The sequence below is a fragment of the Betta splendens genome, chromosome 2, assembly GCF_900634795.4.
Source record: "Betta splendens chromosome 2, fBetSpl5.4, whole genome shotgun sequence".
Lineage (NCBI taxonomy): Eukaryota > Metazoa > Chordata > Actinopteri > Anabantiformes > Osphronemidae > Betta > Betta splendens.
In genome coordinates, this window is record NC_040882.2 from 26,528,512 (window position 1) to 26,543,511 (window position 15,000).

The window sequence follows — 15,000 nt, forward strand, 5'->3', positions numbered from 1 at the left end:
TGGCCTGGAAGGCCACCAGAGGGCGCCAGCCGCTTAGTGCAGACTCTGCAGCTCACACTGCCACAGTCCATTGGCAGCAACACATTGGACAATAACACTGATAAAAAAAGAGTCTTTTTTTGTCCTCAATATAGATCTGATGCTGTAATAAAAACACGGGGTCTAATAAAATGTTCTTATTACCACTGAGTACACTTTTAAACAATATATTTCAGATTCATCATATTTGTTTTATATAGAGTCACCATTACACTCATACTAAGAAAGGCTCACTGTGAGTCAATAATATTGACATTGTGTCATGTAACAGCTGGCCAGTGGGCAGCTCGTGAGTACAAGCAGTTACGAATACAAAGGCAAACAATTAAATCTACAAAAAACAGATACATTCACATCAATAGATGTCAGCATGTTTCAGACCATGTGAAAGGCAAACTTCACCGATTTCCAGTGTGGGTTGACCCAAACGATTGCAGGTAATATTTAAGAATGAAGGGACACTCAGATTCTTCCATATTTTTTATGCAGAGAAATAATCATTAATTCCTCTGCAAAAGTCCCCTGAGACATCTCAGGGGTTGATTGCCATGTGCTCACAGACAACAACTAGCACTTGCTGTTTTTCTGTACCTACAACGGCCGGGCTGAGAGGGGGCGGAGCTAAACCACAGGTAGGTCCAATAACTTCAGCTCAGGTGCAATGCATTCTGGGTGTTGTGGGATATGTCCATTTTAAGCCACAACACATTACTTCCATTTTCACTGTTTTCTCTGGAGACAGACCATCAATGTTAACTGTTGTTGCACATTTTTGCTGATAAAATGTAAAGTATTTATAACTTAACTTGCTTTTCAGCACTGAAGTATCGCTTAAACAAACAGAGGCATTAGCTGTTCATGTGTGTGTACCATACCAGAGGAAATGATGAAGAGGAGGATGAAGCTCTGGATCAAACACACTGGAACAAATTTATTAATATTCAATTAGTCAAATCTTCGATATTTATTATAGAAAATTTTGGATTAGGGAGAATATAACTTATATAAATAATTACTTTATTTTGGTAACAATAATATTATGGGGTTAATAAATATCACATAAAATATTTGATCTATGTAATATATAAAAACTTATTTTCGCATCTATTCTGTCATTTGTACATTGCGGATATAAATGAGGTTGGTATTGTTGTTTTATTGCGCATATTTCTATGCGTGCCTTTTACCGGTAGTGCGGTAAGGAATCAACTGCGCCTCTCCGCCAGTCTTTACGGTCGTGCCGAGGCCCACGTGTCCGGAAGCGCTCCTGTTGTTATGTCCGTGTTTTCTGACAGAAAAGCTGGAAAACGGAGCTGAAGAGTTGTAAAACGTGGGTCCGGACGGTGTGACGGGGGCGCCGGCGGGCTGAACCGGTGAGGCCCGGGCGGAAACATGGGCCTCCTGGCCAGGGTCCGGAAGGAATGGTTCATCATCGGGATAGTGGTGGTCATCTTATCGGCCAAGCTGCAGCCCAGCGTCGGTGTCAAAGGGGGTGAGTGAAGCACCACACACATCGCTGTCACTGTACAACTACACGACGGCAGCAGCTCAGAGCTGACGACACGTCCACCCCTGGATTCTCACAGTCAACACATGCAAAGCGGATTTGATATACACAAACCTACAACTTTTAGACTTCGAGTAACTCAGTTTGGCTCCTTCCGCCAAAATCAGAATTGCGTGGGTGCGCGTGCGTGCGTTTCTCCGCCCTACCTGGTGCTGTAGTGACACGTTGCATTCAGCAGTAATGTCAACAGACAGACAGACGTCTACGAAGTAACCGCTTCGTGAGCGGTTAAACAGAACAGAGATGTCGCTCTAATATTAGTTCAGTTTAATATTAAGTGACTGCTCATGATGAACACCTGGCTTCACCTCAGTTTGTCTGTCATGTCCCTATAGAGCTGTGTGTGTGTACATCTGTACATATCTGTTTACTCAGATCAAAACAATAAACATTTGCAGATAAAAGTTTCATTTAATTGTTAAATCACAGTTGATTCTTTGATATCATTCAATTATATTGCTTTACAGTTGATTCTTTGATATCATTCACTTATTGTTTTATATGGTCCATATATGAAAAGATCCTGTGTGCCTGCACATTTAATTAAAATATTCAACATGTCAATGACCTAACATCCTGGTTTTGTGGTGAACTCTCCTGTCAGGTCCATTAAAGCCAGAGTTCACCATAACCTACGTTGCTGTCTCACTCATTTTCTTCAACAGCGGCCTCTCACTGAAGACTGAGGTGAGAACACATCTGAATGCCTAAATGACAGCTCCTCTGTGAGGGACGGACTCTGACGGCTGCTTCCTCCTCTGTAGGAGCTGACCAGCGCGTTGCTCCACGTCCGGCTGCACCTCTTCGTGCAGTCCTTCACGCTGGTCTTCTTCCCTCTGGCCGTGTGGCTGCTGCTGCGGCTGCTGTCGCTGACGGCCATCGACCAGTGGCTGCTCAAAGGGTAGGACGCGTGTGTGAATGGCCTCCTTCATTCAGGAGCCGCCTCACTGTACCTGAAGGGGGAGTCACATGGACACAGACCCACATTCAGCGCTGCTACAGGCCGAGCACTGTGCTGTCATTGAAAGCAGCTGCAGCTCTACACCACAGAAATCCTAGACTAACTATGAGACACGAGGCGTCTCTTTCCGTTTCCTCTGACAGCAGGCACAAGCTCAGTAAATAAAGCACACACTAAAAGCTTGGATGTTGAGGCGTCCACAGAGTCAGCCCGTGAGCTGGAGCCGCTTGTTCTACACACTGACGATGACTTGTCGTGCTTGTTGTTGGTTGCCTAGGTTACAGACCGTCAGCTGCATGCCCCCTCCTGTCTCCTCTGCTGTTATTCTCACCAAGGCCGTCGGAGGCAACGAGGTGACGCTAGCAAGTCTTTGACGAATGGACTAATATTGAAAACTAATATGCAGCCTGTTGTCATGGAGACTGACTGCGTGTTTATTCGTGCTTTAGGCCGCTGCCATCTTCAACTCAGCTTTCGGGAGCTTCTTGGTAAGATGTTAGATTAGTAAAAGTTGAGGTTCACATTTGAGCTCAGAGTGATGTTCTTGACGTTCGAGTCACCAGTAACCTGTGATCACGTCTCTGTCCTGCAGGGCATCGTCGTGACTCCTCTGCTGCTGCTGCTCTTTGTGAGTCACACCCTCAGACTGTGACGCTGTAGATGCGTTAGAAATGTAAAGAATGGATTCTGCTTCGGTTCCCGGCTTCACGCCCTCTTCTCCTCCTCCAGCTGGGCTCCTCCTCCTCCGTTCCCTTCTCCTCCATCTTCTCCCAGCTCTTCATGACCGTGGTGGTGCCTCTCATCGTGGGTCAGGTGTGGATCTGTGTTACATAGAGAAGGTGGACGAGTTCATGTTGCTGTGGAGCTGTACGTTTCTATCTGGGATGTGTCCACAGGTGTGTCGTGGTTTCCTCAGGGAGTGTCTGGAGCGAAGGAAGCTCCCGTTCGGCACCATCAGCAGCGTCGTCCTCCTCATGATCATCTACACCACCTTCTGTGACACCTTCAGTAACCCCAACATCGAGCTGGACCCCACCAGTCTGCTGCTGGTCGTCCTCATCAGTCAGTATAGCATCTGCATTCACTGTCTGGCTTGACATTATTTATACATCTGGCATCTGAAGATTAAAGTGACTGTTTTGCCTCGTTCCAGTTTTCTCCATCCAGCTCAGCTTCATGCTGCTGACGTTTGCCTTCTCTACCAGGTGAGTGTCTTCCCAGTGTTTGGAAAACGTCTGACGTTGAAACGAAGAAGATGGACGAGGAATAAAATCTGACTCCACTTTCCCTTTATCTCTGCAGGTCAGGCTCAGGATTCAGCCCAGCAGACACAGTCGCCATCGTGTTCTGCTCCACACACAAATCCCTCACTCTGGGTAGAGTCACTCGCTCACTCACTCACTCACTCACTCACTCACTCACTCACTCACTCACTCACTCACTCACTCACTCACTCACTCACTCACTCACTCACTCACTCACTCACTCACTCACTCACTCGCTCACTCACCACCACACAACCATCAGTTCCCCAGGAAACATCAGATCATTCTTATTTCTTTCTTTGCCTTCAGGAATCCCTATGTTGAAGATTGTGTTTGAGGGCTACGAGCATCTCTCCCTCATCTCGGTCCCTCTGCTGATCTACCACCCGGCTCAGATCCTGCTGGGCTCCGTCCTCGTGGCCACCATCCGCAGCTGGATGACCAGCCGGCAGAAGGTTTGTAGACTCAGGGTGACGCCTACCCTGAGCTTAAAAACCAAACCGAGGCTATGCTCAAACATTAGGCCCTCCTTTAACATCACCTGGTCTCCTCTGCTGCAGTCTGGGCTGTTGTTGAAATAGGGCGGCGTTGCAACACTTCGGCCTTGAGTGAGTAGAGAAGTAAAACTGAAGCTCTTTGTTTGATCACCTTCTGGGTCAATTCTTCTGTCCTCTCACTCCTGCTCTGACACTGTGTCGCTCAGTCTTCTTGGTAATGAATAATAAAGTTTTAAAAGCAAGTTGTGGCGTCAGGAAAACAATCTGGGCTCTACTGAACTCTACTGATGGCCTCAGTGCTGCAGCTTCAGTTGGGCCAGGTGCTGGGGCTTGGTGCTGGGCCGGTGCTGGGGGCTCAGTTTGGGAGCGGTACACGGGTCGGTGGAGGCGAAGCAGCGAGTAGGCTGAGACATGGAGTGATTCTAGCGGACGCGGACGTTGACCTGCTGAGGGCGGTGCTGGGTTCAAAGACTTCTCTTCTGTTTGTTGGATTCTCGTCTGTGCCTTGACGCTGTCCTCTCTCTGTGATCAGGCAGTGAAGCTGTCGGCTCTGCAGCCCGTCTGACGACAGTGGACCGGGCCGTGCTCCTGCCGTGGAGGAGGGAGGCTGCAGCCACATGTGCCTTGTTACAACCCATCAACGGAGACCTCGCTGGAGGGACGAGGCTGACGCTCCTCCACTGCCTCCAGCTCTTTGACAAAGAAAAACTCCTGTTTCTTATTGCAATCAAATCTATTGTTTTATATGTAGAAGAAACAAAAGGAAGTTATATTTTTATATGGAAACATGTCCTGACAACACAAGGACGTTGACTGTTATTATTTTTCCACTGGCAGAACCAGCTAAAAAATGAAGGGAGTTACTGGGACCATGATTTTTTTTTTCACATTTTCTACATTTTTCTATTCTTTCTCATACGTCACTACCAGAACATGTGGACAGTTGTTGTAATTATGACTGAAACAAACTAATGCTGCATTATTTGACACTTACTATACGGTAAAATAATCACCGTTGTCTTCATTTTGACACCTGTAACATTGAGGAAGGTGTCACCATCACTTTGCATTGTGAACTGTATCATTTACAGCAACATGTCTTCACAACATCTGTGGTTGGATGAGTTCAGTGGAGCCGGGTTTCATCTAATGTAGAAACCAACTAGTCAAATAGTTTTACGTCTTAAAACTTGAATTTCTCTAAGTTGCCTCCATATTTTTGTAACTCACGATACAAAAACAGTTTGTGTGTCAGGTGCGTAAGTGTCTGCATGTAGGTGACTGTTCTCTGCTGATACTTATTAGTTATTATGAAAGTCCATCACTAAACTCTGAATGTATTTAGAAGAACTGAACCTCTGGGACTCAGAGGGAGTGAAATCATGTGTATGAGCCTCAAATTTAAACCTGATTTTACTGAAAATGTCCGACGCCTGGAACAGGAGTATTTGTTGAGGAACCAGTAAAAGCTGCAGCACTTCATCTGATAAAACACTCACCTTTCAGCCCATTCCGACACACCACTTTCTAGAAGCCTTAGCTGCTTTGATGCGTTGATCCAGACCCGAGTCAGGCTGTTCTTTGGGTGCAGCCTTCCATCTGCCTTGTTTGCATGGGATTCTGCTTTGACCTCTGCTTTTCTGCTTCATGTGAAGGGCGTCCACGTTAGCGCTCACAGAGCTCGTCTCTGAACGGCTCACGTTCACTCACCAGTGGAGGAGCTGATCTCCGGTTGTGGCTGCTACGTTCCCAGCTTCTTATCTAAGTCTGAGTCGAATGCCAACCTCTGCAAACCTGACAGAAGCTGAGTGTTGCTTGTGGGGCTTCTCCACAGATGCAGGTAAGAAAACACTGGAGACGACACCTGCTTTGCTTCAGAGCCGCTGTGAGCGACTGTGAGGAGGTCACTGCCAGTGTGAAGCAGGTTCACGCACATTTTAGTTAACATCTGCACAAACGCAGCACAAAATGTGGAACTGCATCTCCTGTCACTGACTAAACATCATCACTGGAGCCAGTTTGTAAACCAGACCCTGAAACTGAACTCCTTAATTAAATGTAATCTGACGATCTGCCTCTAACTCTGGCATCTTGAACAGATTCCTCCATTGTCATCAGGTGCTGTTACTACAGAGAATGTATTCAAATGTCACATACAGTCACACAGTAACGGTTCATTCATACTGAGCTGAAGGACAGAGACTCCATTTGCTTCTTGTGAAATGAATCGTCCTAGTGTTTCATTTGCAGTCGTCTCGTGTGTATTCAAATACTCAAAACAAATTAGCAACATGGTCCTTGAATGTTACAGGCTAACGACAAGGACAAATGTTGTTTTAGGTCATGTGTGAATCAGTAGCAGTTCTACTATGTCTCAGATGGATTCCTCTGAAACTCCTTTAGAGGGTTTCGTTCTCAAACCCAGCGACAGCAGATGCACTTTGTTGGTAAAGGACTTCAAGTATAATAGTAAAAATAGATTTTATTTTGACGTTGATGAATACGATTTCAAAGGAAGCAGTTATTTGCTAATGCTACTGGTTAGCACATACATAGACATACAAATACACGTCAGTGGGTCAGTTTGGGGCTCTGTTCACTACTGAGCGTCTCAGCAGAACCTGCATTCATACAAATTCTGAGCATCCTGTTGTTATAGAGCAGAAAATGCAAGCGTTGAATTCATGTTCGTCATTTAGCATGCTAATGTGTTAGCATCTAGAGCTCGGCCTGTGTCCTGGACCTCAGTCTCCAGGTGACGTCAGTATGTCGTACTCTGCCAGAAGCACAAAGCTGTTCTCTCTGATCCTCCGGACTCGGACCAGGTCTCCGCACTCCTGCACATGTACCAGCCCTCGCTCTCCTCTTCCGTACTCTCTCTCCCGGTCGTTCAGCGTCATCTGTGTTTTCTTGCCGCAGGCCTGGCGGTACATGTACCGGAGCCCAACCACCAACACCATCCCCAGCCCCGCGGAGCAGCCCAGCAGCATGCCCAGCTCCCAGGCACTGTGTCTGGGGACAATGTCCGGATACTTGCCCTCTTTGTCTGGGGTCTTTGAGGGAATGGAGGGATTTTTGGGTTTACCTGAAGTGTTTGGTTTCAGATCCAATGGGTTTGGATGCGGTCGGGGGTTTCTTTGTGTTGGTGGGTTTAGGTTGAGTCCAGGTTTAGATGACAACATGTGGTTGTGGATTAGCAGCTTCTGGCCAACGGTGACTCTTTGTAAAGGCAACTGTGATACAGAGGACACAGGGTTGTACAGAGAACGACGGGGAGCTGGTGAGGGTCCAGGGTGAGGGGTGGTCGAATGGAAAGACATGGAAGAGGAAGGAGAAGGGGGGAAAGTGGAGGATGAAACCGGAGAATTGAGGGAGGCATTGGAAGAGGAGGTGACGACTGCTGAGACAGTGGAAGGAGACAAGGTTGAACCTTTGACATGTTGGGAGGAAGTAAAGGAAGATGGGGAAGAAACTGAAAACAAGGCCGTCTGAGATGATGCTAGAAGATGCTCTGAGGAGTTTGAGAAAGGAACAGTAACAGAGACTGATGATGGAGGAGAAGAGGAGGAAGATTTAGCAGAGGGGAAATGAGGAGGGATGGAAATCGGTAAAGGAGAAGGAAGAGCCAAAATGGCTGCAGCTGTTTGTGGTTGGTTCCCTAGCGATGGACGTATAGACCCCAGAGCTGAACGTAGAAAAGGGCTGTTGGAGCTTCCATGACCAAGAGATGCGCCTGGAAAAGTGGGAGCTGAGGACGAGGAACGAAGGGCTGGCGTTTGAGTGGACTCTGCAGGATAAGGCAGGTTGGTTGTTGCAGACATTGGGTTTGTGCCTCTGATCTTTTCTAGGTGTTGAAAATCGTTAACCTGTCCTCCCTTATTTACGTGTCCTGGTGTAAAGAGCACTGGCCCAGATCTGAGCTTTACTGAAACTAGAGACGGCGTCCATGTGGAGGTGTCTACTGGTTTTGACTCAGTTTGGGAGTTGGGTCGAGGCCGTGGTTGGTAGAAGACGCTCAAGGCCTCCGGTGGGACTTCAGACTGGGCGGGAGAGTCTGTAGTAACAGGCAGCGCCTCGTGAGCGCTGCTAAAAGGCAGAGAGCTCAGAGACGCAGCGCTGGTTTCTCTTGGCCCACTCTGGAGTCCAAAGTGCCTGGCCTCAGGCTGAGGTCGCGCTGAATCACTCAGTAAGTGGAAGTGGGACGAGGGTTGGTTGACTAGGCGCTTTCGAGCAAGACGATGCGGGGTAAGACGGGGTTCAGCCCTTTGTGAAGGGGTTTGAGGCTGGGAGAACAGGGTGGGTGTCTGGGAGGCAGGAAGAGCATCACTTGCACTAGTTGTGGGAACGGGCCTGGGTGAAGGTGTGTGAGGCTGGAGCGAAGGGTGGAGCTGAGGAGTCGGGTCCAGAAGCTGCTGTGTTGTACTGGTTTGGGGCCTAGTTCCACTTCTCCAGGACTGGGAACCACTGTGGGAACGGGTCTGGTCTCCTGCATCGGGGGTTGTGTCTCTTTGAGGTCTTGTACTGGGAACGTGCTGAATGGTTGAAGGTACAACTGCAAAGGCGGTTTGGTCCTTAAAGTGAAGGTTTGGCTTCTCACCAGAGGAATGAGGCGTGGTTGAGGCCTGCGTGCTGACGTTTGGCAGAAGGAGGCCCATAGGTTCCATCTGCGCAGCGTCCGCTGAAGACGACGGCGCTGTGTTGGATGGCGTCACAGAATTGTTTGGGTCCTGGCTCTGAGTCACAGTACTTCCTGTGTGTTCGGCTGCCTCACCTCCAGCCCCGTTGTCCCTGGTAACGCTGGGGGAGGATCCGTTACTGGGCAGCGTGTTCGTGGGGGTTTGGGTTCCAAGCGGAGCCGGAGCTGAGGAGGTGTTTGCATCATTTTGTGTTGCGCTGCTGGTTTGTGCAGTAACAGAACCAGCTGAAGGTCCGTGGACTCTGAAAGCTGTGAGGACGATGCAGAGATGGAGTTGGTGAGAGTCTGCGGATGCGTTGTGTTTGCTCTCGTGTGTTTGCTGTGACCTCACCTTCCATGGAGCCGGTGGTGTTTCTACGGCTTCCATCACGTACTACAGCAGACTCAACGCCGGCCCAGTAAACGAAGTAGGACTGGACCACCGTGATGCTTAATGACACACAAAGAGGCGTTCAGGTAAATCACACAACGGTCAGGTCTTTTCCACAGTAAGGCGACCAGTGGTTGAGCTTTTATTAGCCGTGGTTTCTTTACGACCTGTTCCTGATCCTAGACTAAAGCTTTGCACTGGTATGCGGTACTCACTAGAAGCGTATGTCCCCCACGGGCGCGTCAGGAGCCCTCCAGACGAACGACAGGTTCCTCTTCAGCTGTTTGTCAGAGTGTGTGAGCGTGTCGGCGTCTGAGAGGCAGCGCAGCGCGTGGGTTCCTGGGGGGGTGAGAACCCAGGCCCCACCCGCCAGCGCTGGGCCCGCTCGCGTACCGGGCCCACCCGCCAGCGCCGGGCCCGCTCGCGTACCGGGCCCACCCGCCAGCGTAGGCCTGAGTCCCACAGCTCTGGACCTCACACCGGCTCCTGCCCTGGAACCGTCCCAGGCGCCGTGTGCGCTGCGAGCTTGCACCAAGAAGCCCATGAAGTCCCGGGAGCTTCGGACGGTGACTGAGGAAGAAGATGCTGACTGTGTTGGTGGAGGAGGTGGAGAAGCCTCCTGATTCATAAAAGACTTAAAATACTTAACATCTGTCCTAAAGTGAAACTTGATCTGCTCAAATGGGACGTGTTGGATTTCTAAATAACTTAATAGACCTTGAGTTGGCTGCTGATTTGGACTCATCTAATTGAATCTCTACCTGTGATTAACTGTCCAGGCAGGTACGAAGCTGCCGACGCCCTTAGGCTGATGTGGCTGTGCTGCAGGTTCTGACGCTGAGCTCGGATGTGGCCCGGAACCATCTCCTGACACGAGGCGTCGTTGGCTCCTTGGGAGAACGACCAGGCGGCCGGAGGCACCAGGACCAGAACCAGCACCAGGACCAGGCCGGCACGGACGAGGGAGGACGGCATGGCCTCACACACATAGAGAAGCAGGACGGTTAAGGCTGGAAGTCACTTTTTGCTCGTAGCTAAGCAACAACTAAATATTTCAGCTTACAGTGAAGTCATTAATGTTACAGATGAGCGTCCTCACCTTGTGCAGCTGTAGCCTTCACAGGATCAGAGCCCACAGTCGTCTGCTGGCCACAGAAGAGAGTGAGGGGCCCTGCTCAGTTTGGAGCGATCAGGGTCCAGGATGTGCGCTGTGGGGGACATAGAAGTAGGAGGTGTAGAACCTGAGAGCGCTGTATTCAAAACCTGCTGTGTTTGTTTTATGACTGTAAATGAATGTGAAGCTTCTTCTGTCTGACTTTTCACATGTTGGTGGCGGAAAAAAACAGCAGCAGTTGTTAGACTGCAGAGGTTCTGTAGGGGTGAGGGTCCGTTCTAGTAGAGTTATTTCTACAGTATAGGATTAGGACGCACACACACACACACACCCCAACAGGATGTGCACCAGCTGTAGTCACCTCCCTCCAGGATCTTCTCTTCGTCACGCTGCTCATCCTCATCCTCACTCACTCTCCTCATTGTCCCAGTCATTGTTTACAGTGCAGTTGGTTTCACTAAGTCACATTCTTTTTCATGAAGTGAAGATCACCTGCTTTTACTCTTATTTTCTTGTACACACATTAAATCTATTCATTACCCATCATGGCGACTTTAAAGTGGTTCAATGAGACTTTGGAGCCTCTGGTCATCTCTGTTACTGAAGCTCTGTTCCCAGGTAACAGTGGACGTGAGGCTGACACCTCCTCACCCGCTCCCATCTGAATCTCTCCATCACCAGCGTACAGTAAACTTCCTCTAGGCTCACTCTGTTCTTATCACTCTTCTCCGTTTGCACGTGGCCTAGAAGGCTTTTGTCTTTTGTCTTTTTCTCTACTAATCTACAATGATCAAAGAACAACAACGACAAAGCGTGCTTGAATGTTTAAGGACTTAAACCTCCACGACTGCTACTTCTCCTTTAGTCTGTTCCCATCAGGGGTCTCCACAGTGAATCATCCTCCTCCTCATTCTATCCTGGGCGTCTCCACTCACACCAGCCAACCTCATGTCCTCTGTCAGCACATCCATGTATCTCCTCCTTGCTCGTCCCTTTTGCCCTCTTTTTGGCAGCTCCATCTCCAACATCCTTTCACCAATACATTCCCTCTCCCTCCTCTGCACACGTCCAAACCACCTCAGTCTGTGCTCTGACTTTGTTGATAACAGGCAGCGTGAGCCGTCCTCTGATGAGCTGGTTCCTGGTTTTGTCCAACCTCGTCACTATAAGGAGGACCTCAGCATCTTCATCTCTGCTCCATCTCTTCCTCACTGCTACCGTCTCTAACCCACAGAGCAGAGCTGAAATCACCACTGTCGTTACACCTTCCCTTTGAGTCTTGCAGACACTCTAATGTCACACAACACTTCTGACACTTCCCTCCACCCGCTCCAACCCGCCAGCACTCGCCTCTTCACCTCTTCTCCACACTCGCCTTCCACATCACACTGACGGTTAAACTCCTGCACCTTCTTCACCTCATTGTCCAGGGAGATTTCAGTCTGACCTCGTCTGACTGGCCTGTCCATCAGCATAGCAAACAAGAAGGGACTCAAAGCTGATCTTTGGTGAAGTCCCACCTCAATTCAATTCAATTAAATTTAATTCAATTTTATTTATATGGCGCCAAATCACAACAAAATTATCTCAAGGCACTTTACAAAGTAAGGTTTAAGACCTTACAACAGATCCCACATACTGTACAGCCACCCTTTAGTTTGACAGCAGTCTATGTCTATTGCAGCTTAACTAAGAGATGGTTCCTGTGACTAACAATCATTGCCAGTGACCTGAACCATCTCTAACTATAAGCTTTATCAAAAAGGAAGGTTTTAAGTCTGATCTTAAAGGTGGAGAGTGTGTCAGCTTCTGGTTCCAGCTGATTCCAGAGGAGAGGAGCTAAAAGCTCTGCCTCCTGTTCTACATTTAGACACTCTAGGAACCACAAGTAGCCCAGCGCTCTGAGAACGAAGCATTCTGCTGGGAGCATAAGGAACTATGAGGTCGATAAGAAGGAGCTTTATCATTGAGTACTTTGTAGGTAAGGAGGCAAATTTTAAATTCTATCCTACATTTTACAGGCAGCCAGTGCAGAGAAGCTAATGTAGGAGAAATGTGATCTCTCTTTCTAAGTCCTGTCAGAACTCTGGCTGCAGCATTTTGAATGAGCTGTAGGCTTTTAAAGGAGCTGTTAGGACATCCTATGAGTAAGGAGTTACAGTAGTCCAGCCTAGAGGTAACAAATGCATGGATCAGTTTCTCTGCATCGCTCTGAAAGAGGATGCTTCTGATTTTAATTATATTTCTAAGGTGGAAGTAGGCGGTTCTGGAGATTTGTTTAATGTATGATGTAAAAGAGAGATCCTGGTCAAACATGACACCAAGGTTCCTCACAGTAGAATCTGAAGCTAATGTTATGCCATCCAGGGTGGCTATCTGACTCAATAGTGTCTCTCTCAGATTTTTAGGCCCAACAATAAGAATTTCAGTTTTATCTGAATTTAGTTGAAGGAAGTTTTGGGACATCCAGGATTTGATGTGTTGAATTTTGACTAGTTGATCTGTTTCATTTGGTTCCAAGGACATATATAGCTGAGTATCTTCTCCATAACAATGAAAATTAATAGAATGCTTTCTAATAATCTCACCTAGAAGAGACATGTATAAGGTTAAACAAAATTGGACCAAGCACAGAACCCTGTGGAACTCCATAGCTAATCTTTGTGCATGTGGAGAATTACTCATTAACATGAACAAACTGGAATCTGTTCAATAAATAGGATTTAAACCATCCCAATGCTGTTCCTTTAATCCTGATTCTATGTTCTAGTGTCTGTAATAGAATGTTATGATCAATTGTATCAAATGCAGCACTAAGATCTAACAGGACAAGGACAGAAACTAGACCATTGTCCGAAGCTAATAGAAGATCATTAGTGACTCTAACCAGAGCTGTTTCTGTGCTATGATGTTTTCTAAATCCTGACTGAAAAACTTCGTACAGGTTATTCCCACTCAGGTGGTCAGATAATTGTTTAGCCACGATTTTTTCCAGAATCTTGGAAATAAAGGGTAAATTTGAAATGGGCCTATAGTTGGCTAGTTCTCCAGGGTCCAGGGTTGGTTTTTTTTTAAAAGAGGTTTGACCACAGCCACCTTAAAAGCCTGTGGTACATAGCCTAGTTGTAAAGATTGGTTGATTTGATTTAATATGGACGAGCTGATTAAAGGTAGAACCTCTTTGAGTAATCTGGTTGGGATTGGATCTAAAAGACAAGTGGACGACTTGGAAGAGTTGATTATTGAGGTTAACTCCACATGAGTTATGGGGAAGAAGCTGTCCAGGTAAGACAGAGGATTTGGTATATTTAAAGTTGATGGATCTAGACAGTGCTTTCTGTCATTTGGAAGAAGTCGCTGCTGAATGTTTTTTCTAATGATGATAATTTTATAAGTAAAGTGGTTCATAAAGTCATTGCTGCTGAGATTTAAGGGGATAGTAGACTCAATACAGCTATGACTCTTTGTCAGCCTGGCTACAGTGCTGAAAAGAAACCTGGGGTTGTTTTTGTTTTCCTCAATTAGGGAGAAATAATATGTTTTTCTAGCAGCACAAAGTGCTTTTTTATATTTCATTAGACTGTCCTTCCATGCAATGCAGTTTACATTTATTTTGTTGGAACGCCACTGTCTTTCTAGTTGTCTAGTCCTTTGCTTTAGGCTGCGGATGTCTGAGTTATACCACGGAGCTAACCTCCTCTGATTCACTGTCTTCTTCTTCAGAGGAGCCACTGTGTCTAACATTGTACGTAGAGAAGCTGCAGCATCATCTACAAGACAGTCAACCTGTTCATAAGGATTAAGGTGACTGTTCTCTGTGTGTCTACAAGACATTGAGGCAAAAGATGATGGAATCATCTGCTTGAATCTGGCAACAGCAAACATCTGCTATAGTAACATTTCTTTCCAGCTGTTATAGGGTCAGTTGTGCTAAATTCAAAAGTTAATAGGAAATGGTCAGATAACAGAGGGTTTTGGGGAAGAACTATTAAATTATCAATTTCAACCCCATATGTCAGGACAAGATCTAGGGTGTGGTTAAAACGATGAGTGGGTTCATTTACCTGCTGTGTAAAACCAATAGTGTCTATTAAGGAGTTAAAAGCAGTGCTGAGACAGTTGCTGTCAACATCTACATGAATGTTAAAGTCTCCCACTACAATGACTTTATCTGTGCTAAGAACTAAGTCAGATAAGAATTCAGAGAATTCAGTTAAGAACTCTGAATATGGAGCAGGAGGACGGTAAACAATACAAAACACAAGTGGCTTCTGAGTTTTAGAGTCTGGGTGAGAAAGGCTCAGAGTGAGGCTCTCAATTGAGTTATAACTATGTTTAGGTTTAGCAGTAATTAATAAATCTGATTTATAAATTGCTGCTTCTCCTCCACCTCTACCTGTACTTCTTGGAACATGAGAGTTGACTCACCTTGAACTCCTCTGTCTGACCTACAGCACATCTCACCACCGTCATGCTCCTCTCATACATGGG

The 15,000-nt window shown here is 47.1% G+C and overlaps 3 protein-coding genes across 13 annotated transcripts in view; 2 read left to right on the forward strand and 1 right to left on the reverse strand.

The window, feature by feature from the left end:
- Window positions 1-182, forward strand: part of ttc29 (tetratricopeptide repeat domain 29) — a 3,931-nt gene extending 3,749 nt beyond the window's left edge. For all 9 annotated transcript variants that reach the window (XM_029172238.3, XM_029172264.3, XM_029172229.3 and 6 more), the window contains one exon: window positions 1-182. This exon is cut by the window's left edge and continues 91 nt beyond it. In XM_029172238.3, the coding sequence (XP_029028071.1) occupies window positions 1-95 (95 nt within the window). In that variant the 3' untranslated portion in view covers window positions 96-182.
- A 1,099-nt stretch (window positions 183-1,281) lies between these two features.
- slc10a7 (solute carrier family 10 member 7) lies at window positions 1,282-5,756 on the forward strand. Of its 2 annotated transcripts, none has more exons than XM_029172601.3 (12): window positions 1,282-1,531; window positions 2,211-2,293; window positions 2,371-2,507; window positions 2,845-2,920; window positions 3,017-3,055; window positions 3,160-3,195; window positions 3,297-3,380; window positions 3,464-3,629; window positions 3,721-3,772; window positions 3,870-3,943; window positions 4,142-4,287; window positions 4,862-5,756. In XM_029172601.3, the coding sequence occupies exons 1-12, from the start codon at window positions 1,432-1,434 to the stop codon at window positions 4,892-4,894; spliced, it is 1,026 nt and encodes a 341-aa protein (XP_029028434.1). In that variant the 5' UTR covers window positions 1,282-1,431; the 3' UTR covers window positions 4,895-5,756. The 2 variants fall into 2 exon arrangements, with proteins under 2 accessions (XP_029028434.1, XP_029028442.1); XM_029172609.3 differs by having other exon boundaries at window positions 1,323-1,531; window positions 2,272-2,293.
- Window positions 5,757-6,793: 1,037 nt separating this feature from the next.
- LOC114843610 (uncharacterized) lies at window positions 6,794-10,790 on the reverse strand. Of its 2 annotated transcripts, XM_041073152.2 has the most exons (5): window positions 10,495-10,790; window positions 10,157-10,373; window positions 9,611-9,965; window positions 9,357-9,454; window positions 6,794-9,274 (listed from the first exon to the last, which is right to left on the reverse strand). In XM_041073152.2, exons 2-5 carry the CDS (start codon window positions 10,368-10,370, stop codon window positions 7,074-7,076), a joined length of 2,868 nt encoding a protein of 955 aa, XP_040929086.1. In that variant the 5' UTR covers window positions 10,371-10,373; window positions 10,495-10,790; the 3' UTR covers window positions 6,794-7,073. The 2 variants fall into 2 exon arrangements, with proteins under 2 accessions (XP_040929086.1, XP_040929087.1); XM_041073153.1 differs by having other exon boundaries at window positions 10,157-10,506.
- Between the last annotated feature and the right edge of the window lie 4,210 nt (window positions 10,791-15,000).